Source organism: Sceloporus occidentalis, unplaced genomic scaffold, assembly GCF_023333645.1.
Source record: "Sceloporus occidentalis isolate IW3139 unplaced genomic scaffold, rSceOcc1.0.p SCAF_4, whole genome shotgun sequence".
NCBI lineage: Eukaryota > Metazoa > Chordata > Lepidosauria > Squamata > Phrynosomatidae > Sceloporus > Sceloporus occidentalis.
Window position 1 is genome coordinate 57,581,987 of NW_028316984.1, and position 21,680 is coordinate 57,603,666.

At 41.1% G+C, this 21,680-nt stretch overlaps 1 protein-coding gene across 1 annotated transcript in view; it reads left to right on the forward strand.

The window, feature by feature from the left end:
- Positions 1-21,680, forward strand: part of LOC149313891 (low-density lipoprotein receptor-related protein 1B-like) — a 734,124-nt gene that overhangs the window by 429,470 nt on the left and 282,974 nt on the right. The window contains exons 17-20 of the mRNA XM_089523040.1: positions 743-883; positions 10,392-10,517; positions 11,084-11,200; positions 21,376-21,456. Of these exons, the coding sequence (XP_089379166.1) occupies positions 743-883; positions 10,392-10,517; positions 11,084-11,200; positions 21,376-21,456 (465 nt within the window). The remainder of the gene's footprint in view (positions 1-742; positions 884-10,391; positions 10,518-11,083; positions 11,201-21,375; positions 21,457-21,680) is intronic.

Consider the following 21,680-nt stretch of genomic DNA (forward strand, 5'->3'; position numbering starts at 1 on the left):
TTCTACTATCTATTAGGTCAGAAGTAAACAAAGTGAAATTTCTGGGCAGGATATGCTCCCCAGGACTCCACTGCAAGTGCCAAGTCCCTGGGGCCCTGCAACAAACAGACTTTTCTTATTTTAAAGTGAACACCACAACATTGGGAGAGAGAGATTTTTTTTTAAAAAAAAAAAAATCTAGAGATGAGTCCCAGACATGCTTTACGTGGGGTGGTTGGGTGGGTGAGGCCTCTCCTAGCCCCCCAAACTGTCTGGAGATGGAATGTGGCAAAATTCCCCCACAGCCCTCATTCATTCATTGTCCCAACTTTCTCCGAGTGTGGGACCCAAGGGAGCATACAAATGCTAAGAGAGACTCTCTTCAGTTTTGAATAATCAGAAAGGGTCTCAGACACAGATGTGACCCTCCTAGATTCAACAGGATGTGTGTTCATTGGACCTGGGGGAAGTTGTTCATTTCTTCAGGGAAGCAGAAGGGCATTTGTTGAAAGTGTTCACTGCTCTGATCAAAAAACATTTCAAAAAAAAATTGAGTGAGTAGGGGTGGGGAGTTGAACAATTAAAAATGGCCAAATATTCAATTGCAAAATATTTCCTGCAGAAAACTCCACATGAACTTATTATGACTATGTGTACCACTGAGCAAAACCTAGTGGTTGCAAAAAACTACAGTACAAAGAATAAATTATACTTGTATACTGACAACTGATACCACATTTTCTTTATACGTTTGTCTCCTTAGTTATTTCTGGAGAGGTTTTACCCAAATTATGCAAACTGGGAGAGTTTCAGTGTCAAAACAGGCGCTGTATACAAGAACATTGGCGTTGTGATGGTGATGACGATTGTCTGGATGGATCTGATGAACATTCAGAGCTTTGCTGTATGTATCTCTAAAGATTCTAGTCCATGCTTTAAACAGTGAGTGGCTATATAGCTCCATATATGCAGATCTACATCCCCTCACATTCTGGCAGCTGTAAAGACACATTAGAGATTCCTGCTGCTTACCAGTAGAGAAGGAGTAATTCATACCATGATCTTAATTTGTTTGGGGGGGGGGGGGGGAGAAAAAATTATGCACATTCAAATGGAGTATCTCTCTTTCTTTCCCCCATGATCACAGAGGAGCTGGATTGTCATGATCTGAATCTCCTCCACGATCTTTCTTCTCTCCATTTGTGAGTGACAACAGACAAGCTACCCTATAGTGCTTGGCAGCTGCTAATGAGGTGCTTTTAAATGGTGTACAAAAGTAAATGATTAGCCTTCTGCACCCCATCCAAAACAGGACATACTCACATATAAGTCATTAACAGGATGATGGCCAATGTTTTCTATTAGAATTTCAATACATTCATAAATGTAAGCCTCTGGAGGACTTAAAGGAGCTGCTGTTGTCATTATCTAGTCTATCTTTGGTATACATTTCTGGGGAAAAGGACAAGATTGGTTGTCTTCCACACTGGGAGGACGGGGCTTTGCCATATCGCTGATCAGGCTAATGATCCTCACATTCGGATATGGCTGCTAATGCCTTTTGTGCTTGCTTGGTTGCTGGTCCAGGAGGCAAATTCTGCTTGCAAATAAGGAAAAATCAATCTGAATACCCTGAAGGCAGAAATATTGTGCAGAAGGTTGCTAAACACTTCATTGCTTCTTGGCAATGATACCTTGAAGAGTGTCCAAGAAAACGAGCATAAATTTGGAACATGACACTGTACAACCTTTAGTAGTTTAATATCTGGTAAAACTTCACCAAGTGTGAAGTTCTTCATATTTGCTGCAATCTTACTAGTTAAAAATACTGTAGGATCATGAAAGGTATATGTGCCTATGGATGATGATAGTGATAGGAACTAACTAATTAAAATCTATTAAGGTAGAAATTAAGTTGGGAATTTTCTAACAAAAATAGGCCACTTCATTAAATTTATTTGTAACTTAATTGCATGAATTAAGCTAGAAATTTAACATTAATTAAATTTTAGAATTAACTTTTTAAATTAAGATATCATTTAATTAAATAAGAGACTGTGCTAAAGAGCCAATAGATATCACATTTCCCAGCTGGTTCTTTACCCAAAATGGAGTTCTTTTAGATTGTTGAAAAACTGCTTGTGAAGAAAATCAGAAGAAAATGCTGCTATGTACAGATAAACACTAATTCTTTGAATGGTGTAAAGATGGGCTAAGGAGAAAGTTATGTATATAAACAGGCTTAGTTGTTTAACTGTCAGGTAAGGGTTGAAATCAAAATTTCAAGACAGGTTTAGTGATAGTCAAAGATAATCTAGAAGTAAAGTTAGTTAGGATCGGATGGGGGCATAGGAATGAACAAGTTAGAGATAAATACAAGAGAGTGGCAGTTACAGATAGGGTCGAATGGCAATAGAGAGTATGAGGTGGTAAATTCAGATTAGATGAGAGCTGGGGTGGAGTACTTGATGAGGAATTCTTCTTCTTGTGGTTCAATAGGTTGACAGTTCTTGTTGTGGTAATTCTGTGGACCTTGTATTAAAAAGGCATCTGACCTGACATACAGAAAGAGTCTCACTCCAGTTGTTAGTCCCAACTAGAGAAGACCCACTACATTTAAATAAATAGAACCTGCATAGATACTAACTTACTAAATTCCCCTTTATTCAGTGGATGAATCTGGAACCAGTAATTGTCATTAACATTTCTTATTGCTAGAACATTATTTTTCATAGGTATAACTGTGACTCTCTGAAGAGAGAACAGAAGGTGAGCTTTTTTTGAGGGGGGTTCATCATTGAAGTGAGGAAAAACAAGGTACAAGGACAAAAGGACAGACAGACTGGTGGCAAATGAAGGATCTGAGAAAAATGAGAGAAGGTGAATTTACAGGTCTGAGAGGAGAAACAACTCAGTCAAAAAGAAGGGTGTACATGGAATAGAATGACAAATAACTACTGTGCAGCAGCAGTGGTGGTGGGGGACACTGATGTAAAATCTCATAGAGAAAACAGTAGTGGCACCATAGCTAACACATAGAATCATAGAGTTGGAAGAGACCGCAAGGGCCATCCAGTCCATCCCCCTGCCATGCAGGAACTCTCAGTCTGAGAGACAGCTAGAAGCCTGGGAAGGTTCGGAGGGGGGGGGCATGGGCACAGGCAATTGCTCCCCTTCCTCACACCCTTCCCCCAGCTTCCAACTGTCTCTGAGAGACAGCTGGGAGTCAGGCAGGGCCATTGGGGGAGGCAGAGAAGCCAGCCCAGGGCAGTTTCTCTGCCTCCTGAGCCATTCCAGACCCATAGCTGTCCAGCTAAGGGTCTGGAAGGGCTGGGGGGGGGGGGGTGTCAGAGAAGCTGGCATGGAGCTGTTTCTCCACCCCCAAGCCATTCCAGACCCATAGCTGTCCAGTTATGGGTCTGGAAGGGCTGGTGGGCAAACAAAGAAGCCGGCACAAGGCCGTTTCTCCTCCCCATGGACCTTTCCCTGCCCCCAGCTGTCACTCTGGAGACAGTTGGAGGCCGGAAAAGGTCTCTGGGGAGGAGCAAATGACACACACCAGCTGCTCCTCTCCCTGCCCTTTTCCTGGCCTCCAACCATCTGAGAGAGGCCAGGAGAGGACTTGGAGGAGGAGCCTGAGGAGTGCACCTGTGGCTTCCGAGACAGCTGGAGGTCGGGAAAAGGCAGGGAGGAAGAGGAAAGGGCACATGCATGCCCATTCCTCCTTGTCCCTGGCCTGTGCCTGGTGAAATGGCATCTCTGCCACCTATGACATGCGTGTCATGGGCTTGCCATCACAGATCTCGGATGTGCAGGTGACACTACTAAAGGAAAACTTCTTCTTAACTCTTGATTTCAATCTCTTTTCTGATCATTGTTTAATCCAAGGTACAGGTACAAGAAATCTTTAACTACTTCCATTTCCTCATTGTCTAGGTTGAATTTGTATAGATCTTCCGTGGTTATTATTTTTTGTTTTCTTTACATTTAGCAACAAACCTACTTTTTCACTTTCTTCCTTGACCTTCCTTAGTTATTGTTCCAAGCCCATGATATTTTCCTTCAGTAGTATGATGTCATCTTCACATCCAAGATCCATGATGGCAAACCTATGGTACAAGTGCCACGAGTGGCACATGATGCCATTTCACCAGACACGGGCCAGGGACAAGGAGGATCAGGCACAATATCTAAGGAAGGTCAAGGAAGAAAGTGAAAAAGTAGGCTTGTTGCTAAATGTAAAACAAAAAAAATAATAACCATGGAGGATCTACAGAAATTCAACCTAGACAATGAGGAAATGGAAATAGTTAAAGATTTCTCGTACCTGTACCTTGGATCAAACACTGATCAGAAGAGAGACTGAAATCAAGAGATAAGAAGAAAAGTAGTTATGAGAAGGGTATCAATGAACAAGCTAGACAAGATTCTAAGGAGTAAAGATATGCAGCTGAGCACTAAAGTTATAATCATCCAATCCATTGTATTCCCCATCACCATGTGGGGATGTGAGAGCTGGAAAGTGAAGAAAGTACATAAAAAGAAAATCAACTCATTTGAGATGTCATGCTGGAGAAGAGTGAGAATAACATGGACAGGCAAAAAGACAAGCAAATGGTTTTATTGAACCATTTCCTGTATTGCTATGTACTTTATATGTATTAGCCTACTAGCCCCACCACCTTTCCCTTCTCCTTTTATGTCATGTCTTTTTAGACTGTAAGCCTGAGGGCAGGGAACCGTCTAATTAAAAAGATTGTATGTACAGCGCTGTGTAAATTTACAGCGCTTTATAAATAAAGGTTAATAATAATAATAATAATAATAATAATAATAATAATAATGGTTCATCAAACATATCAAACCTGAAATCTCCCTGGGAGCCAAGATGACTAAATTGAGGCTGTTGTACTTTGGCAACATCATGAGAAGGCATAAATCATTGAAACAAGTGATAGGAAAGATAGGCTGCAGAAAGAGAGGAATACTGCACACCAGATGGATGGACTGCATTGGGGAAGTCACAGGCCTGAATCTACAGGTCCTATGCAGAGCAATGGAGGCTTGGAGATGTCTCATCCAGAGATTTGTCATGAAGTCGACTGGAGAGCAGCTAACAACTGTGACTCATATGCATATATAAATGACCTCACCAGAATGTTACATAAGCTTGTAAAAAACAGAGAAAAGTGTGAACATTTAGTCAAACACTTGGAGACACATCCAAACTGAAACAATTATTGGATTTTTAATGAGGCAGGAGTGGTCCTCCAATGACAAGGGCACACCTGGCATGGAGGCCACAGTATACTCTCTGTGGGCATGGCACAGATGATTTTGAGTCTGCTAAACCCAAGGCCCCATAATATCCTGAAAGGTCCCATGATCTGACCTATCAACTGTGTCAGACTAGAGTGAACATAATTACTACTGTCTCTCATGAAATCCATGGTTAAATGCTTCAGATGTGGTTGTCACTCTTGTTTTTCAAATACTAATAGTATAATCATAGAAAACCTTCCCACCACCCACCTCTTACTGTGACCTGTGTGAGCTGGCAAAGCTTCAGAAGTGACAGATTGTCTACCGCTCAACATCTCAGCCCACTTAAGATCGCTCTGTTACTATCAACCATAAGGAACACAGCGGGCTAGCATTAACAAGACTCCCTGTTTTATCTAGCTACTGGAAACTTAATTCTTTCTCTTTGACATGTTTGATCTTTATAGGCTGGCTTCAAATGTTTCAGATTTCTTTACTGCTGTTGATCTGAGTTGTATGATCCCTTGTAAAATGTTTTATTGGCTGATACACATTGCCCCAACTAGATTAATTTTATATGGATGCACAGATAATGATTTCTTGTAAAGATATGTTATGACATTGTAAAATCTGTATTAAATATGGAAGGGTGCATCATAAGCAGATTTCATATTCATTAACTTTATAGCCTTTTTTTTTTTTTTTTGAAATATACACCAAAAAAAGACAAGAACATTCATAGCATTTTTTAGTATTAACAGTAAAATTTAAACTAATCTTTAAAGTAATTTAAATGTATTTTCAATGGCAGGGAAACCATATATTCCCTCTTGTTAACATCTATGAAGAGTCAACATGTAAAATATTGTTCAACCAAATAATTGCATTTTGTTGATAATGGAGGTTTTTTTTTTTTGGGGGGGGGGGGTTAAGTTAAAAGTACATGATACTGATTTTGAGAATTTCCACTATGAATTGATTCTTGCAAGTTTTCTCCCCTAGAACAGCTACAGTTTTTCTTAAATCTAAAATTGTACTGAAATGCCTGTTACTTCAGGGAAAATAACCCAAACCATCACAAATCCCAGTATTATACTGCTGAAATGTAATCCCTGAAGGCCCTGATGACATAATTCCTGCGTGGTTCTCTAACTCCACAGAAATGTTTCATTAGCTTTGTTGAGGAACAGTCTTTAATAACAGGGCTAAATTTTCCATATCATTACTGATCCAAGATCAGAATAGGCTATTTCAGAAATCCAGAGTGAAGGCATCAAAATGTAACAATGCAACAAAGTGGTCTTGCAAATTTGGCAGTTGAGCCTGAAATGTATCTGTGAAGGGGAGAAGCAGAGAGCACAGCCTTAATGGTAGTTTGGATTTTTCATTTGGGAAATAGATGGTTAGTTGGGGTAAGGGAGAATGAGAACATAGTGAATTCAGTTCAAATCTTTTCTTTTGTTTACACTATGCAATTATACTATTCTCCAACTGATCCCAACAAATTTATTTTGATGCTGAATGAAGTGGCAATGTTGAATTAGGGCTTAACTGGGAAATACAAAGGCAACTGGGCACCTGTCAATAAAGTCCCTGGCTCTATCTGCCCAATCCTCCAAAACATCTCCATGAGACAAATATGTACCTCTTCTGTCTCTTCTGTAATTCCCCACTGCATGTTTTCTCACATCTCACAGACCTGCCAGTATGAACAAGCTCAGAAACAACAAGAGAGGATTCTTTGGGGATGTCAGGGAGAGCTGACATCCCCAAAGGGCCAGGATGTGTAGGGCCAGGACCTGGGAGAGCAGTCTGACGAGGAGGCTGAAGAAAGGACCCAGGCAAGTCTCCCAGGAGGAGAACAGCCTGCAGCTTGCTCTGTTGCAGAACAATCTCAGCCAGCCCTCCCTGCTTGAAGAGCTCTACCAGCTTGCCCTCTTGAAGTGCAGCAGGGCAAAGGCAGGACTCACCTGAAGCTGAGTAAGCAGAGGACACAGGTAGGGTCCCAAGTCCACAAACAAGATGAAGTGAGAAATAAATAGAACAATGATGCTGAGCCATGCTGCAGGCCAAGCAGCAACAGGAAAGCAGATGAGGACCAGCTGGTGTCAGCTCATTTAAGACTGAGTATGCTTAAAGCCAGTGCTGGAAGGAATTGATCTGTTTCCTAGCCAGCATTTCTATCTCTAGACTCCTGCAATTCACCTTGGACTTCTTGGCTTCTTCAACCCTTGGACTGTGTTGGCCTTGCTTCTTGTTGATTCCCTGGACTTGGACTTCTTGACTAATGTTTTTCTGAACTGAGAGTCTCTACAGACCAGCCCAAAAGGCCGGCCTAGGGTTAGAGTCATGGCGGAGCATCCACATGCTTGATGCCATGATTCCTCCCCCAGGGTGCTGTTTTGGTGCACGCCCATTTACACGGCACACACCATGATGATGCCACTCTGGCGCTGCGTCTACACAATGCAGTGCCAAAAAGGCATCATCATGCCACGCTGTGGTGGATATGGTGCCCTTTAGCTGGCGCAAGAAGGAGCTGTGTTTTGCCACTCCTTTTTGCATGCTCTGCAAAAATGCAACAATGTGGTCTTTGCATGTAATAATAATAATAATAATAATAATAAGCTTTATTTTTATACCGCTTTTCCGAGGTGATCATGTAGTTGCCATGGCCCCAATCCAGGGTGAAAAGGGACAGCTGCAAACTGGCCCAAGGGGGTAGTCTGTATAGGCCCTGACTCCGACAGGCAAGGACATTTTCTGGGTGTTAATAATGTACTGTCTCTGCCAGCACTATTACTTATTGGTCGGTCCCAGAGGGTGCTGCTTGGGGACTGTAGCTCCAGTAAGAGGAACCTCATTTGTGGGGTTCCTCAGGGGGCTGTTCTGTCCCCGATGTTATTCAACATCTATATGAAGCTGCTGGGTGAGATAATACGGAGTTATGGTGCTGGGTGTTATCAGTACGCTGATGACACCCAAATCTATTTCTCCATGTCTCGTTTGTCGGCCTCGAATTCCAATGGCATCTCTTCTCTCAATGAATGTCTTCAGGCGGTAATGGGCTGGATGAGGAAAAACAGATTGAAACTGAATCCAAACAAGACGGAGGTGCTCATGGTAGCAGCCCCGAAACCAAGAATTGGGTTGCAACCTCCAGTCCTGGATGGGGTCACACTCTCCTCCAGTGACTGTGTTCGCAGTCTGGGGGTGCTCCTTGACTCGTCGCTCCTGATGACAAATCAGGTTAATGCGACGGTCAGGAGCGCCTGCTATCAGCTTCGGCTGATACGCCAGCTGCACCCTTTTCTGGAAGTAAGGGACCTTGAAACTGTAGTGCACGCACTGGTAACCTCACGCCTGGACTTCTGTAATGCACTCTACTTGGGGCTACCCTTGTGCTTGGTTCGGAAGCTTCAGCTGGTACAAAATATGGCAGCCAGGCTTATTTCTGGTACATCTAGGAGGGACCACATTACTCCGGTTTTGAGGTCCCTCCACTGGCTGCTTATCAGCTTCCGGGCCCAGTACAAGGTGTTGGTTATCACCTTTAAAGCCCTAAATGGCTTGGGTCCAAGCTATCTCAGGGACCGCCTCCCCCCATACAATCCTCCCCGCGCTCTCCGCTCCTCTGGGAGGAACTTACTACAGCCTTTAAAATCTAGGCTTGCGGCGACCTCCCAGAGGGCGTTCTCTGCTGTCGCCCCCAAACTCTGGAATGACCTGCCGGATGAGATCCGTCAGTTGACATCATTAGACAGCTTTAAAAAAGCGGTCAAGACGGATCTCTTCCGGCAGGCCTTTCCAGATTAACCATCCCGGCCCGGGCTCCCTGATCCTCTCTTTCCTCTCGTGGCCCCATCTTTAGTGATGGTTGAGGATCTCCAGAGGGACACCAGGGTTTTTAGTTTGTTTTAATTATGCTTTATGTTTTGATATTGTGTTTTTAATCTGTCATATTTTTTAATATTTTCATAAGGAGGGGAGGGATTATAATGTTTTTAATTTTATATTTTACTCTGTGATATTTACTGTTGTCAACCGCCCGGATTGGTTCGCCACAGGGCGGTATACAAATAAATATATTATTATTATTATTATTATTATTATTATTATTATTATTATTATTGGTTCTCTTTCAGCCAACTTGTGTAGGTCAGGTGAACCAGGACAGGGAAATTAGCTAGTGCTTCCTTTCAGAAGAGGAAGGAAGTATTCCAGAGGCAGAGGATTCAGAATCTGCAGTGTGTTGGGTCTGTGCAGAATGTGCTTCTGAAGAAGGCAGTAGCCACAGAGACATAGATGACTGCCTTTTGAGGTTTGCTGCAAGAGGCATGGGAGGATTTTACTGAGGCCTTCCCCATAATGCCACTCAGATTGGAGGGAGGGTAGGAAAGGTGGAAGGGTGGGGAGAGGAAGGAGGAAATTGATTTCGTCAGGCTCTAGGGACTTCCACTTTCACTTGCTGTCATGTGACCCTTACCTTTTCTGGGTGGGAACAGGAGATAAGGCAATCATGAATGTCTCCTTTGCACACAGAGAATCTTAGGAGCTTATCGCTTACCATTTTAAAACACTTCAAGACTCCCAGGCTGGAGCCGGGACACAGGATGGAGGTGGGGATTATTACTTGCTAAATCTCTGCCAAACCACTGCCCACCAGTTGTTGTTTATGATCTGTAAATTTGTTTGTTTATAAGAGTAATTGTAAATTCAACATAAACTACAGAGGGAGCTTGGTATCCACAGAGGTTTGGTTCCAGGACAACCCTTGGATACCAAAATATGTGGCTGTTCAAGTCCCATTATATACAATGATGTAATAAAATTGTGTCCCTTATATAAAATGGCCAAATCAAGGCATACCTTTTGCATTTTTTTTTTTAAATTTAAGCCTTGGATGGTTGAATATGTGGATGTAGAATCCGTGGATGTGAAGGACCAACTGTAGTAAAGTTATTGTAGTTGCACTCTCACAAATTTTAGATTAAGTCCCATTGAACTCAGTGGGCCTTACTTCTTTATAAACCTGTACAAAGTGGCATCCATTTCCTCACACAAAAATAATAAGAAACTTTTTCCCCATTATTTCAGCCATAGTGGCTATGGATATATAGTTAGAATAACATACATTTTCCTTCTTCCAGTTAATCACAGCTGTCCTGACAATCAATTTAAATGTCATAATAACCGTTGCATCCCCAAGAGGTGGCTTTGTGATGGAGCAAATGACTGTGGTAACAGTGAAGATGAATCAAATGAAACATGTGCAGGTAAAAAGAAAAACAAAAATTTAAAATTTCCTTCAAAGTGTGTTGTTTTAAATTTACATTGATTAAATATTCATATCTCAGCCATAAACAATATTGAACCAACTTGTCTGTTACTTATGATCTCATTACTGGAGTGAGATTGTGTTGCTTATAGTTTTGTAACAGACTGTTGCTGTCTGCTGTCCATCTTTACATTCCAAAATAATTTGGCACTAAGGACAGGCCAGAATAAAGCTGCTTCAGGTCACTTTGGAGGTATGCTGTTTAAATGACACACACATCTGAATAGGCCAGAAGTTGCATCAAAGCTGTGCTCCTAGCCCTTAGGACTGGAACGTGGTTTTGGTGTGGTTTCCAACCTCTTAGGATGTATGCGTCATTTAAATGTCATACCTCCTTCTTGGCATATGCTTTTTTCAGAATTTTTTTCAGAAATAAAATATCAAAATGTAAAATGAAAAGGAATTATACAGCACATGAAATACAGATCTAATAACCTGTATAATTTAGTTAGAATTAATTTGAACTCTGTCCTTCATGATTTGTATGCAATTTTATTTTTCAAGCAAGAACATGTCAAGCTGACCAGTTTTCTTGTGAGACTGGTCGTTGCATTCCAAGTTCATGGTTGTGTGATCAGGAGGATGACTGTGGTGATGAATCAGACGAAACAGCCTCTTGTGGTAAGTGAATTTTATTTTTTTAATAGAATGAGTGATGGAAATAAACCACTGATTTACAATACGTTAAAGCCAACCAGCACAGAGTGTTCCCAATAAGGGAACATCAAAAAGAAGCCAAAGGAGATAAACAAACTTGTCCTTTACTTTCTTGTTGATATCTCTAAAGTTTTCCGTGATTGTTTCCTATGGCAATATGATATAAAATATATGAGAGCAGAAACAGCTGTATAATGGCGCCAGAGAGAGCCAGAGAGTGTCTCTGCTTGGCATTTCTATTTTTTTTTCCTGTTTGTTTATGTTTGTGTTATTTTTTTAAACAGCAGAATTAATTCCAGTTAATCAAAACATGTCTGTAGCCTGTAGTACCGTGAGGTTGTCATTAGGTATCAGACAGTAGGCCCATCAGAAATAAGCTAAGTCCTGAAGAGTAAGAATTGCCTTCAAATTAGAGCTGTCCACAGGAAAAGAAAGCCTTGTGTTTGACCCACTTGCAGGGTTTGGGATGGCCAGTTGGGAAATTATGGCAGATGTAAGTGTGTGGAGGGGGGAAGAAGTTTCCCAAATTTCGGATTTGAGGTGCTAGCATATGGCAACCTTTCTATTCTGTCAAATAGAAAAGATGGGGAGGAAGATTTTTAGACTTTGGTCTTCTGTTTGTTCCATTTTTACCTGCTCTGGAATGGCAGATCCCCAACAAATTCCAGCTATAAATGCTGCTGCTACAGAGGATGTGTGGAGACTATCTAATTTAGATCATGGTTCTCTGCCATAGCCATTTATATCTGGCTTGGGAGAACAAGCCCCTGACTGACTCAACTACAAAGGTGGTAGTGATGGCAGCAGCAACTGCTGTTGATTCTTGATTCCTCCTCCTCCCTCAGGTTTTCATTAAAACTGTTTTTTTCACAACTGGCTAATCTTGACTGTTCAACTACCTAGAATCTGTTTATTCTATGTTCCAATCAGTACTCAGCCCATTTGGGGGAAGGCAGGATATAGCACGTTAAATCAGAATTTGTATGGCTACAGTAGAATTACATCAGTGTTTTATTAAAAATGAACAAACAAACAGACCAACAAACCTACATGTTAGCACTTAGGCTAAATGAACACTCATGCATATGATATGTGTCTTGAGTTCAGTTCTGTGTCCTGAGAATTGCTCTCTTGGGTATATTGGGAGACTATGAAATTAATCTGGTACTAGAGGAGTAAAATCCTTCTGTAGTCCCTCTGCAGAATGGATCTGCCAGAGAACAGGTTGATATATGTGTGGGAGTGTTTGCTCATAAAAAATTCAGCCGCATTAACAAGAGAAACAAGTTAGCCAAATTACAGCACTAGTGTGCATAAATTAATATTCCTAGTCTATATAGTTCAGTGTCATCATAAGACTCTGGGAAAGAATGCAGAAAGTGAAGTATGCTGAAAGCAAAATTCAGTCAGGCTTTCTCCTTGGAATGTTTAAATTCCATTTTTCCTCCTCCTTTTATTATTATATTTATCTATTCTTTCTCCCAAAAATAGGACTCAAGGCAGTTTACAGTTTAAAAGAGCAATGCAGTTAAAAGCATGCAAAAGGTGAACATTAATATGGAATTAATCTAGTCACAATATTAAAACACTTCAAATCTCTAGTTAAAAGAATAAAGGGAAATTTAAAAGATTAAACATCTTTTAAAACAGTTGAGTTTAAAACAATGCACTACCTCCTAGCCCCTTCTTTAAAACTTTCTGTATTAAAATCCTGTTGGAAAGAAAAAGATTTAGTCTGCTGATGAAAAGACAGAAAGGACAGGAACATTCTGGCCTCTCTTGGAAGGGAGTTCAGAGTCTAGGGGTTACCACTGACAACGTCATCTCTTGTGCCCCACCAACCCTCCTTGTGAAGGTGCTGGAGCTGGGAGAAAGATGGTGAAACTGAAAGACGGATCTTTAACACAGCTCTCTATGGTTTGTTGACTTAATGTTTCACTAGCTTTTCCTTTGGGTGTAGATCTTCACTCACAAGTGGACTCCAGCCAGAGCAGCTACTGCTTCTCACTGAATGAATGGAATTTATCACATGGAGCTGCAGGAATGCAGCTTGTACGAATGAAAGGGGGCATGATGGAAACAGAACGAGGAAATGGCGCATTTTATTGCATGCTGGAATGCCACCGATGCCACCGGAAATCCGCGTTCCATTCTATTCCATTCCCCATCCATCCCAGAGGAGGAGATTTTCAAGAACTGGGACAGATGAAGAATGAAACAACGACTTCCGGTGACATCGTTGATGTTCCGGCATGCAGTAAAATGTGTCCTTTCCCCATTCCATTGCCATCATGCCCCTTTCATTCCGTGTTAGCTGCGTTCCTGCAGCCCCGTGTGATAAGCTCTAATGTTTTAGGGCTCAAATTCCTCCTCTGTCAGTTGCTGGAAATGCATCTCAGTTCTATAACCTGGCTACTGTTCCTTATGCATGTCAGCTCCAGCACATTCTTAACATCCTGAATTTGAAACGCAAGCAGAGCCTTATTCATCTGTGGGACATCCAGGTTACTGTCCATATTGGACAACTAATTACTTACTTTCACCGGATGTATCCACATATATTGCTATATCTTCTATGCTATAATAACAGCCAATCCTGACCACTGACAAAGACTTTATGTCAAAACGTGTTTGGTCTTATTTTATCAATTCATCATTTGTAATGGGCTTGCTATCTTATCCCTCCCATCTGTTTCCTTGGAGGTGTTGAAAACTTCATTTGTATTTGTATTTCACATGTATGACATCTCCATATACTTCATTTATTGGTTGGGATTTATAGTTCCATAGCCTAGTACATATTGGTTACATCAGCTTTTTTATTCATTTGTCTCAACTCTGCACACAGACCACAGCACTCTTGTCTGTCTGCAGGATTGACTATATTTTACCTATCCCTCCCATTTTTTATCCCATTCTTCTAGTTTGTTTCCAATAAAACTTTTGCTATTTTTTTTATTATTGCTCCTTTTTTCCCTAGACTTTTTTGTTCTGATCATCGGCTCTCGTTCAGCATCCTTGAATTGTTCGGGGAGAGGCAAATTCCCATGAATGGAAACTTTGCATTTTACCAGCACTTAAGCGCTGGTCTGATTAGGTACTGTTATCTATTAGGCCTATAAAATAAATTCATTTCCATTCATTGTGCTGCTTTTGTAGCATAACAGGGCTATATCCCTTTTACCAGAGTAACATGTTATATATAGCTATCTTGCTTGAAACTTGCTACTCCTAAGTTTTCTCACTCCACACTATTGTAGCTGTGCTGATAGGAGCTGTTATGTCATCGCTGATGTCTGTGCTGGACTGTCACACCTTTGTGAAGGAGAAACATTGCTTTCAGCCTGGTGGTGCATCTCTACACACTGATGCCATCCTATCCATGTTTGCTCAAACATAAGTCCTACTGTGTTCAGTAGGGGACTCAGCACAGCAGCATGAAACAGAAAGATGTTAGTCCAGTAATGAATGTCTGGTAATCAGTGTTTAATAGAGTAGCTCACCTTAGCTGAACTGAATAAGACAAAAATGCACTACCCCCAGCCAACAGCCCAGCATTATATGTAGAGGTCACTGCAGAGAGTTCAGTAATATTTCATCAAAGGAAGGGTTTTCCCCACTTTTCTTTCATTATACTGGCAAGGTCACAACTTTCATTAGCACTTTCCTCCATCACTTTATATGAAAAATTATGAACTCTTTCATGAAAAGGTACTACTTCTGAGTATTACAGTAATCAAGTAATCCTCAGAATCAAAGATGGTGCATGACTTCTGAAGTTGTGGTAAATCTCTACCATACTGGTGCTTTATTCATTTTTATTAACAATTAATGCATTTGCATTTAGTTTGTAAATGGAATTAACTAAATCATTTAACTTCACAAGGTGAAAAAAAAAGGGGGGGGAGTGATTCCTTTTCTTATTTCATCTAGAAAAAAAATAATGAATTAGACCAGTAGCTGACTGTTTCTTCAACAGTGGTGATTTTCATTTATTGATTGATTGACGTATATCTCATCTTTGTCCCGGTACAAGGATTCAAGGTGGTGATGGCACTGTATCTTCTAAATCACTTGAATGCAGAAGCCCAGCCTCTTAAGAAAGCTGGAATTAAAACTATTTATAAAACAGGAGCAATAGGAAACTGTTCTGATCTTTCATGTTGCCTGTGATTGCCTGGTTTTGAAGCTAAACTGCAATATCATTCATTCTGGAAGTGTTCAGGATCACTGTGCTTGCTATCCTGTTAATCCCTTATTGTAACAAAATGGACTGTATCTGTGAAAGGGAGAGAAGGTTCATTCTTCCTTCTTCTCTGGCCCTTGCTCACACTCTACATATGTTTTGGGCAGTAGATGAACTCTCCAGAGCATACTGGTGTCATTGTCGGGGGGGGGGGGGAGAAGGAAACAGGGATATAGAAGTCTCATTGTTCAGACAGAAATCTGTTTACACAGTCTTTGGCATGTGTGAATTTTGTCTGCATCAAAAATATACTATTGTTGTTGTTTTCATTTTTGCCACAGAGGGCTGGCTATTAGTAAAAAACAGCATGCACCATTTACACAATAATTTTAATTGTGTAAATGTACTCCTAGCCACCACTGAATCCTGAACTTGCAGGTTATTACCATACCCTACACTCCTCTAGCTGGATATGGGGTCTCATAATTAATATCTAGTGCCTTTTAGGAGAGGTCGCATTGACCTATGGAAACTAGGCAAGGGGCCACAAGGATCTAAGGTTATGCGGGGTATCCAGATAGTAGTAAAATACATGCTCTATTAGTCTGCTCATAAACTCTAACCCCATCCCCCAGGCTCTTTGCACTTCCTCTCACAATGAAGACTAAGAGGATGTACAGATTGGGAGAAAGGGATGGCCAGAGGCCCCCCTTTCTCCCCCCGGATGGAGGCCGCAGCAAACAAACACTGTGGCCTCCACGAGGCCTAAAAAGAACCCGCTCCTGGCAGATACATTTTGTGCCACATGCAGAGCGCCATTGGTACACTCTCACACAACAATGACAAAAGTGCAGTGCAACTCTGTTTGGGCACTGTGCTACACAGACGTCATCGTTGCATGCATGCCCCATGTGGAAGGGCACACACAATCATGGTGCCCACGCGCCAATAGTAGGGCTGGGATGTGCAGATGCCCAGCCCTGCAGAACCCTAATTTCAGACCCAGGCCGGCACAAAGAGCTGGTCTGTACTGTACGTGAGTGAGTTCCATCACAAAGCAATTAAGGATCATATCTCCACCTCACCCCACGGTGTGGTCCTAGGTCCAGTACACACTACAGAAATAATCCAGTTTGAGACTGCTTTAACTTAATGCTAGGGAATTCTGGCAACTGTAGTTTTGTGAGACATTTAGCCGCCTCTGTCAGAGAGCTCTGGTGTCACAGTAAACTACAGTTCCCAGGATTCCCTACTTGTCTCAAACTGGATTATTTCTGCAGTGTGTTTTGGACCATCCTCTTGCAAGTACCCTTTTGAGCTATAATTGCCCCAAAATTTCAAGGAGATTTTGACACTACTAGTGGGGACCCCCATGCCCCACTACTTTTTGGAAAGCTAGGTTCAAGACTGAGATCAAGAGTGTACACAAACTGTGACCCTGGATTTTGAGGAAGTGTAACACCAAGCAGCACAGCACATGTTCAGTCCCTATTCCCTAATTTGCCTTCTCACCAGGAGTACCAGAAGCACCTCTGTCTTGTCTGCACTAAACTTCAAATTATTCACCCTCATCCAGTCCATTACTCTCAACAGGCACCTTTCTTTTGAATACTGCTAGGGATTACTTTAAACAATTCTATATAATACAGCCATATTATAGTGGGGAGTGGGGAGAAAAATTGTTACATGGTGCCTCCCAGACCTTGATTAGTCTTTACTTCAGAACTGGAAATTTGGCAAATATGAGTCCCCATTCTAAGAACAATGTTTTTATATATGTTTAACAACCAGGTGCAGTATATGGAACCTTTGACAAATCATTGTTATGTCCTGATTAAAAATGTGATGGTATGAAAAAGAGGTGACATGAATTAAACTTATTTACAATGGAAACACTAGAAAATTACTAAAGATTTTTCCTCCATTGAAATTATGACCTTCAGGCAGTTTCAATAAGAATTAACACTGAACACTTGTTTGTTAAGACTTTTTTTCAATTAAAGGAAATAATGGACATACTGAACATATTGTCCTGAAACTCTAAGCAACTCCCTTTGTCATATTAGACTTATTCTGAGCCCAATAACGAATACCATTTGAGGTAATGTTCCATATTGTTGATAATAAATATACTGACTAGAAACATCATAGATTTGGAGCCTTATCCAGCTAGGCTCTTCTCCCATTAAACAGTGCTGTTTTCAAAGGTACAATGCATTTGGGACTGCTCTCTTCTCTATTGCTCCTTTGGTATCTTTTAGTATCTTTCTGGCACTACATTTCTGGTTTTCATTTCTGCTGTGTGCAATTATATATATATATATATGTGTGTGTGTGTTGTTCCTTTTTTTTAGTTTGGTACATATGCATGCACACAGAGAGATCCTAGCCCTCTCTCTCCCTATTATAAATCAAAAGCAGTATTATGTTTAAAAGCCTTCTTGCCCCTACATTTCCAGGTCTGTGTCTGTGTCTGCCTCCCCCGACAGACTAGGATAGATCAGGCTTCTCAGCAGTCTAAACTAAGCAATGGCAAGTGAAAGTTATCTGATATATCTGATATATCTCCACATAGCAATTAGTATATCTGAATGAAGAAATAGTCACAAAGAGACATAAGAAATACATTTAATAAGTCATTAATACATTATGATAAATTAATAATTATTAATAAATTACTAAATGGTAAGACAAAACTGTTTTGGGCTTTCCTTACATTTCCAGTTGTGTATGCATGTCTGTCTCACACATTTCTGGCTCTGTGTGAGAGTGCTTGAGAGAGGGAATGAGGACAGCATTAGCACACTATAGCATTATAGTGTTGTAGTGATAAAGTGGGTCTAAAAAAGGCTGTGTAGGGCATAATGAGCAAAGTTGTGCGTTCTGACAAAGCCCAGGGGAGTAGTCATTTGGCAAAGGAGTTTTTTCTATAGGAAAAGTAACATTTTGTTTTTCTTCAGTTTTTCAATGTCAATTGAATTGTCCACCCCCTTCACTCCTTTTCTCTTGTTCATGTTTCCTCACCCACAACATGTCCACTAAGCACCCTTGGCCACTAAAAATCACAATTGAAGCAGAATTTGGCTTTCATGCTGCAAATCATAGCAGCAGAATTTGTGCAAAAGGAGGTTAATAATGGACTTTTTGAGGCAATAAAAATTAATACTTTCATGGAATAATAGAATTTCAGGCCCGTTACAAACAGGTGTAAAGTACGTCCTGGGGACGTACTAGGGTTAGGCAAAGTGCATGCCTTACGCACGCACCTAACCCTACTACGTCCCTAGGACGTACAAAATGACAGCGCCCATTCCACACGGGGGCCACCATTACGACATCACGAACGCGCTGCCTCCAAACGGGGTGGCGCGGACGTGACGTCTTTGCGCCACGTCAGGAGCTCCTTCTGCGGTTTGCATCACTGGCGCAGCCTTTAGACGGCTGCGCCAGCGACACAAAGGAGAAAGGGGCTGAGTGGCCCCTTTCTCCTCCTCCCCACCGCCGTCGGGTGTCCTTGGGGCATGAAGCCCCAAGGACACCCCTTTGCCTTTTGCCGCTTCCCCGCGACCTAGAAAGTGGCGGATCAGGGCCTTGGAGGCTGCCACTCTGGCAGCTGAGGCCCCAATCCAGCAGGGAAAGGAGCACCTACAGGCTGCCCCAAACGGGTGGTCTGTAACGCGCCATAGAATCATAGAGTTGGAAGAGACCTCAAGGGCCATCCAGTCTAACTCCCTGCCATGCAAGAAATCTAAATCAAAGCATCCCTGACAGATGGCCATCCAGTCTCTGCTTAAAGATCTCTAAGGAAGGAAACTCCACTACACTCCAAGGGAGTGTGTTCCACTGTCACATGGGAAAATAACAGGAGAGCAATGATGTCATGTAATAAGCTCCAAGCTAAGGTGCAGTCATCCTGTGCTAGTTATAAGCTTTATTTATATTGTGCTGTAAATTTACACAGTGCTGTACATACAATTTTTTTTAATAAGACAGTTCCCTGCCCTCAGGCTTACAATCTAAAAAGACACGACACAAAAAGAGAAGGGAATGGTGGCGGGGAAGGGGATCAGGTCCAGCAGTTCTTCTCTCCCTCTGAGGCCTGGACCAAGGCAGATGGACTGGAGGGAGGGCTCTTCTTCTTCTTAAGGGTAGGCCCAATGGCGCTGGGCCTGTCTTTTCTCTCCCTTCAGGCTGGATGGTGTCAAATGCCATGGAGGGAGGGCTCTTCTGCTTGAGGGTAGGCCCAATGGCACTGGGTTCCAGTATAGTTCCAATATACCTGTCTTGTATGATAAGGCTCTTGGTTTAATTCTTTGTCCATTCTGAGTGTGGTCCACTGAATGGTTTGGGAAACACAGTATCCATGTTAATGTTTTTTTAATAAGCTGCAGAAAAGGATTTTATTCTTCTCTCTGTAGAGAAGTCATATATTTACCTTATGTTGTTGAATATTACATTGGAATAATTAATAATGCATATTGGGTGGTGGCTTCACTCTGTGGAATATAAGCTGCTGGTGTTTTGCAGCCTCTCTTATTTTGCAGATATCTGTAGGTTAAAACATGCAAACAAAAAACAAGCAAACAAACCGCTTCATTTATATACCTCTTCATACCAACCTAGCAGTGTCTAAGCAGTTTACAACTGTAAGCTAATTGCCCCCAACAATCTGGGTACTCATTTTAGCGATCTCAGAAGGATACAAGCCTGAGTTGAGCTTGAGCCCTTTGTCACCAAGTCTGAAATAAAGAAAGCCATCATGTCAACTCAGATCAAAAATACCTGTTGTTTACCATACAGAAAATATCCCTACTTTGGGGATACATACCTTCTTAGCTTTATACAGTGAGATATTTCTGTCGGACATGCTTGTTTACAGAAACAATGTTATGTCATATATTATGCGCTACAGGTGAGTATTATGTCTTGCAGTGGTTCACCTTTGTCTTGTCTCTATAGTTTCCAGCTGGGAGTTTGTCAACTTGGAATAATGATGCTTAAAGTATTTAACAATTTCTTAAGCAAATACTAGTAAAGGATTCTTTTCTTTCTGTAGTCACAGAAAAAGTATCTTTCTTTCTTGCATTAGCAATTCTCAGGGTATAAATGCAGATGGAGGAATAGGTTCAGTCTGACACAAATTAGTTGTGACTGTTAAGAGAGTTGATTGTACTTCTCATTCATTCTAGTTTGTGTTCAGTTGTCTTTATTGACAGATTCTGTAAGAATGTGAGAGAATTATCTAAATATGTTCCATTTTATGTAATTGTCTCTGAACTAAAGACTAAATCTTGAGTGTACCAAACTAATAACACCTGCACTATTCTTAGCGCTATTTCTTTTTATAGTTTTCCTTTAACAATAGTTGGAGATTAATTATTTATGCTCAAGATAATCATGACACCATCCCAAAATGACATCAAATAATTGGGATCTAAGCAATTGTTACCTTTTGGGGGTATTTCCATTGGCTCTTTATTTAAGGTTCATACATAGATTTCTCACAGGAAGGCTAATTAATTAATTAAAATATTTACATTCTGCCCTTTACACAACTATTTTAGGGCAGCACACAATAAAATGAATTTGAATATGTGCTCTGTGACTTCAAGTCATTTTTAACTTATGGCAAACTTAAGGTGAACGTGTCTTGGGGTTTTCTTGGCAAGATTTGTTCAGAGAAAGTTTGCCATTGCTTTCCCCTGAGACTGAGAGCATATGTCTTGCCCAAGGTCACCCAGTCAGTTTATATGGCCAAGCAGAGAATTGAACTCTAGTCTTACAAAATGTGTTATAATAAATTACACACACATACAAAAGATACACACACTTTTTGTAAGTATTTCAGACAATATAAAATTTTATCTAACAGTATCTTTCTTTCTTTCTTTGCATTTATATGAGTACAGCTGCATTCTGATGTACCATCTTTGCCTTTGTCTTCTCCATACAGAATTCCCAACTTGTGACCCTTTAGTTCATTTTATGTGCCAAAATGGAAGATGCATTAGTAGCAAGTGGCATTGCGATTCAGGTAAGAACCAAAAATTCATCTCCAGTCCTCCAACTGGATTTTTGCAGATTTCTCTTTCTCCTCAGTCTCTTGCAACATAGTTCATCTTATTTGGCAGGGTCACCTGCTCCTCAGGAAGCAGTTTTGAGAACTGGTTGACTGCTGTTGAGAGGAAAGAGGGAAATTGTAACTGTACCCTCTTTCACCAGAAGGCAACCCAAAACTAGAAAGAATAAGTGATTTCA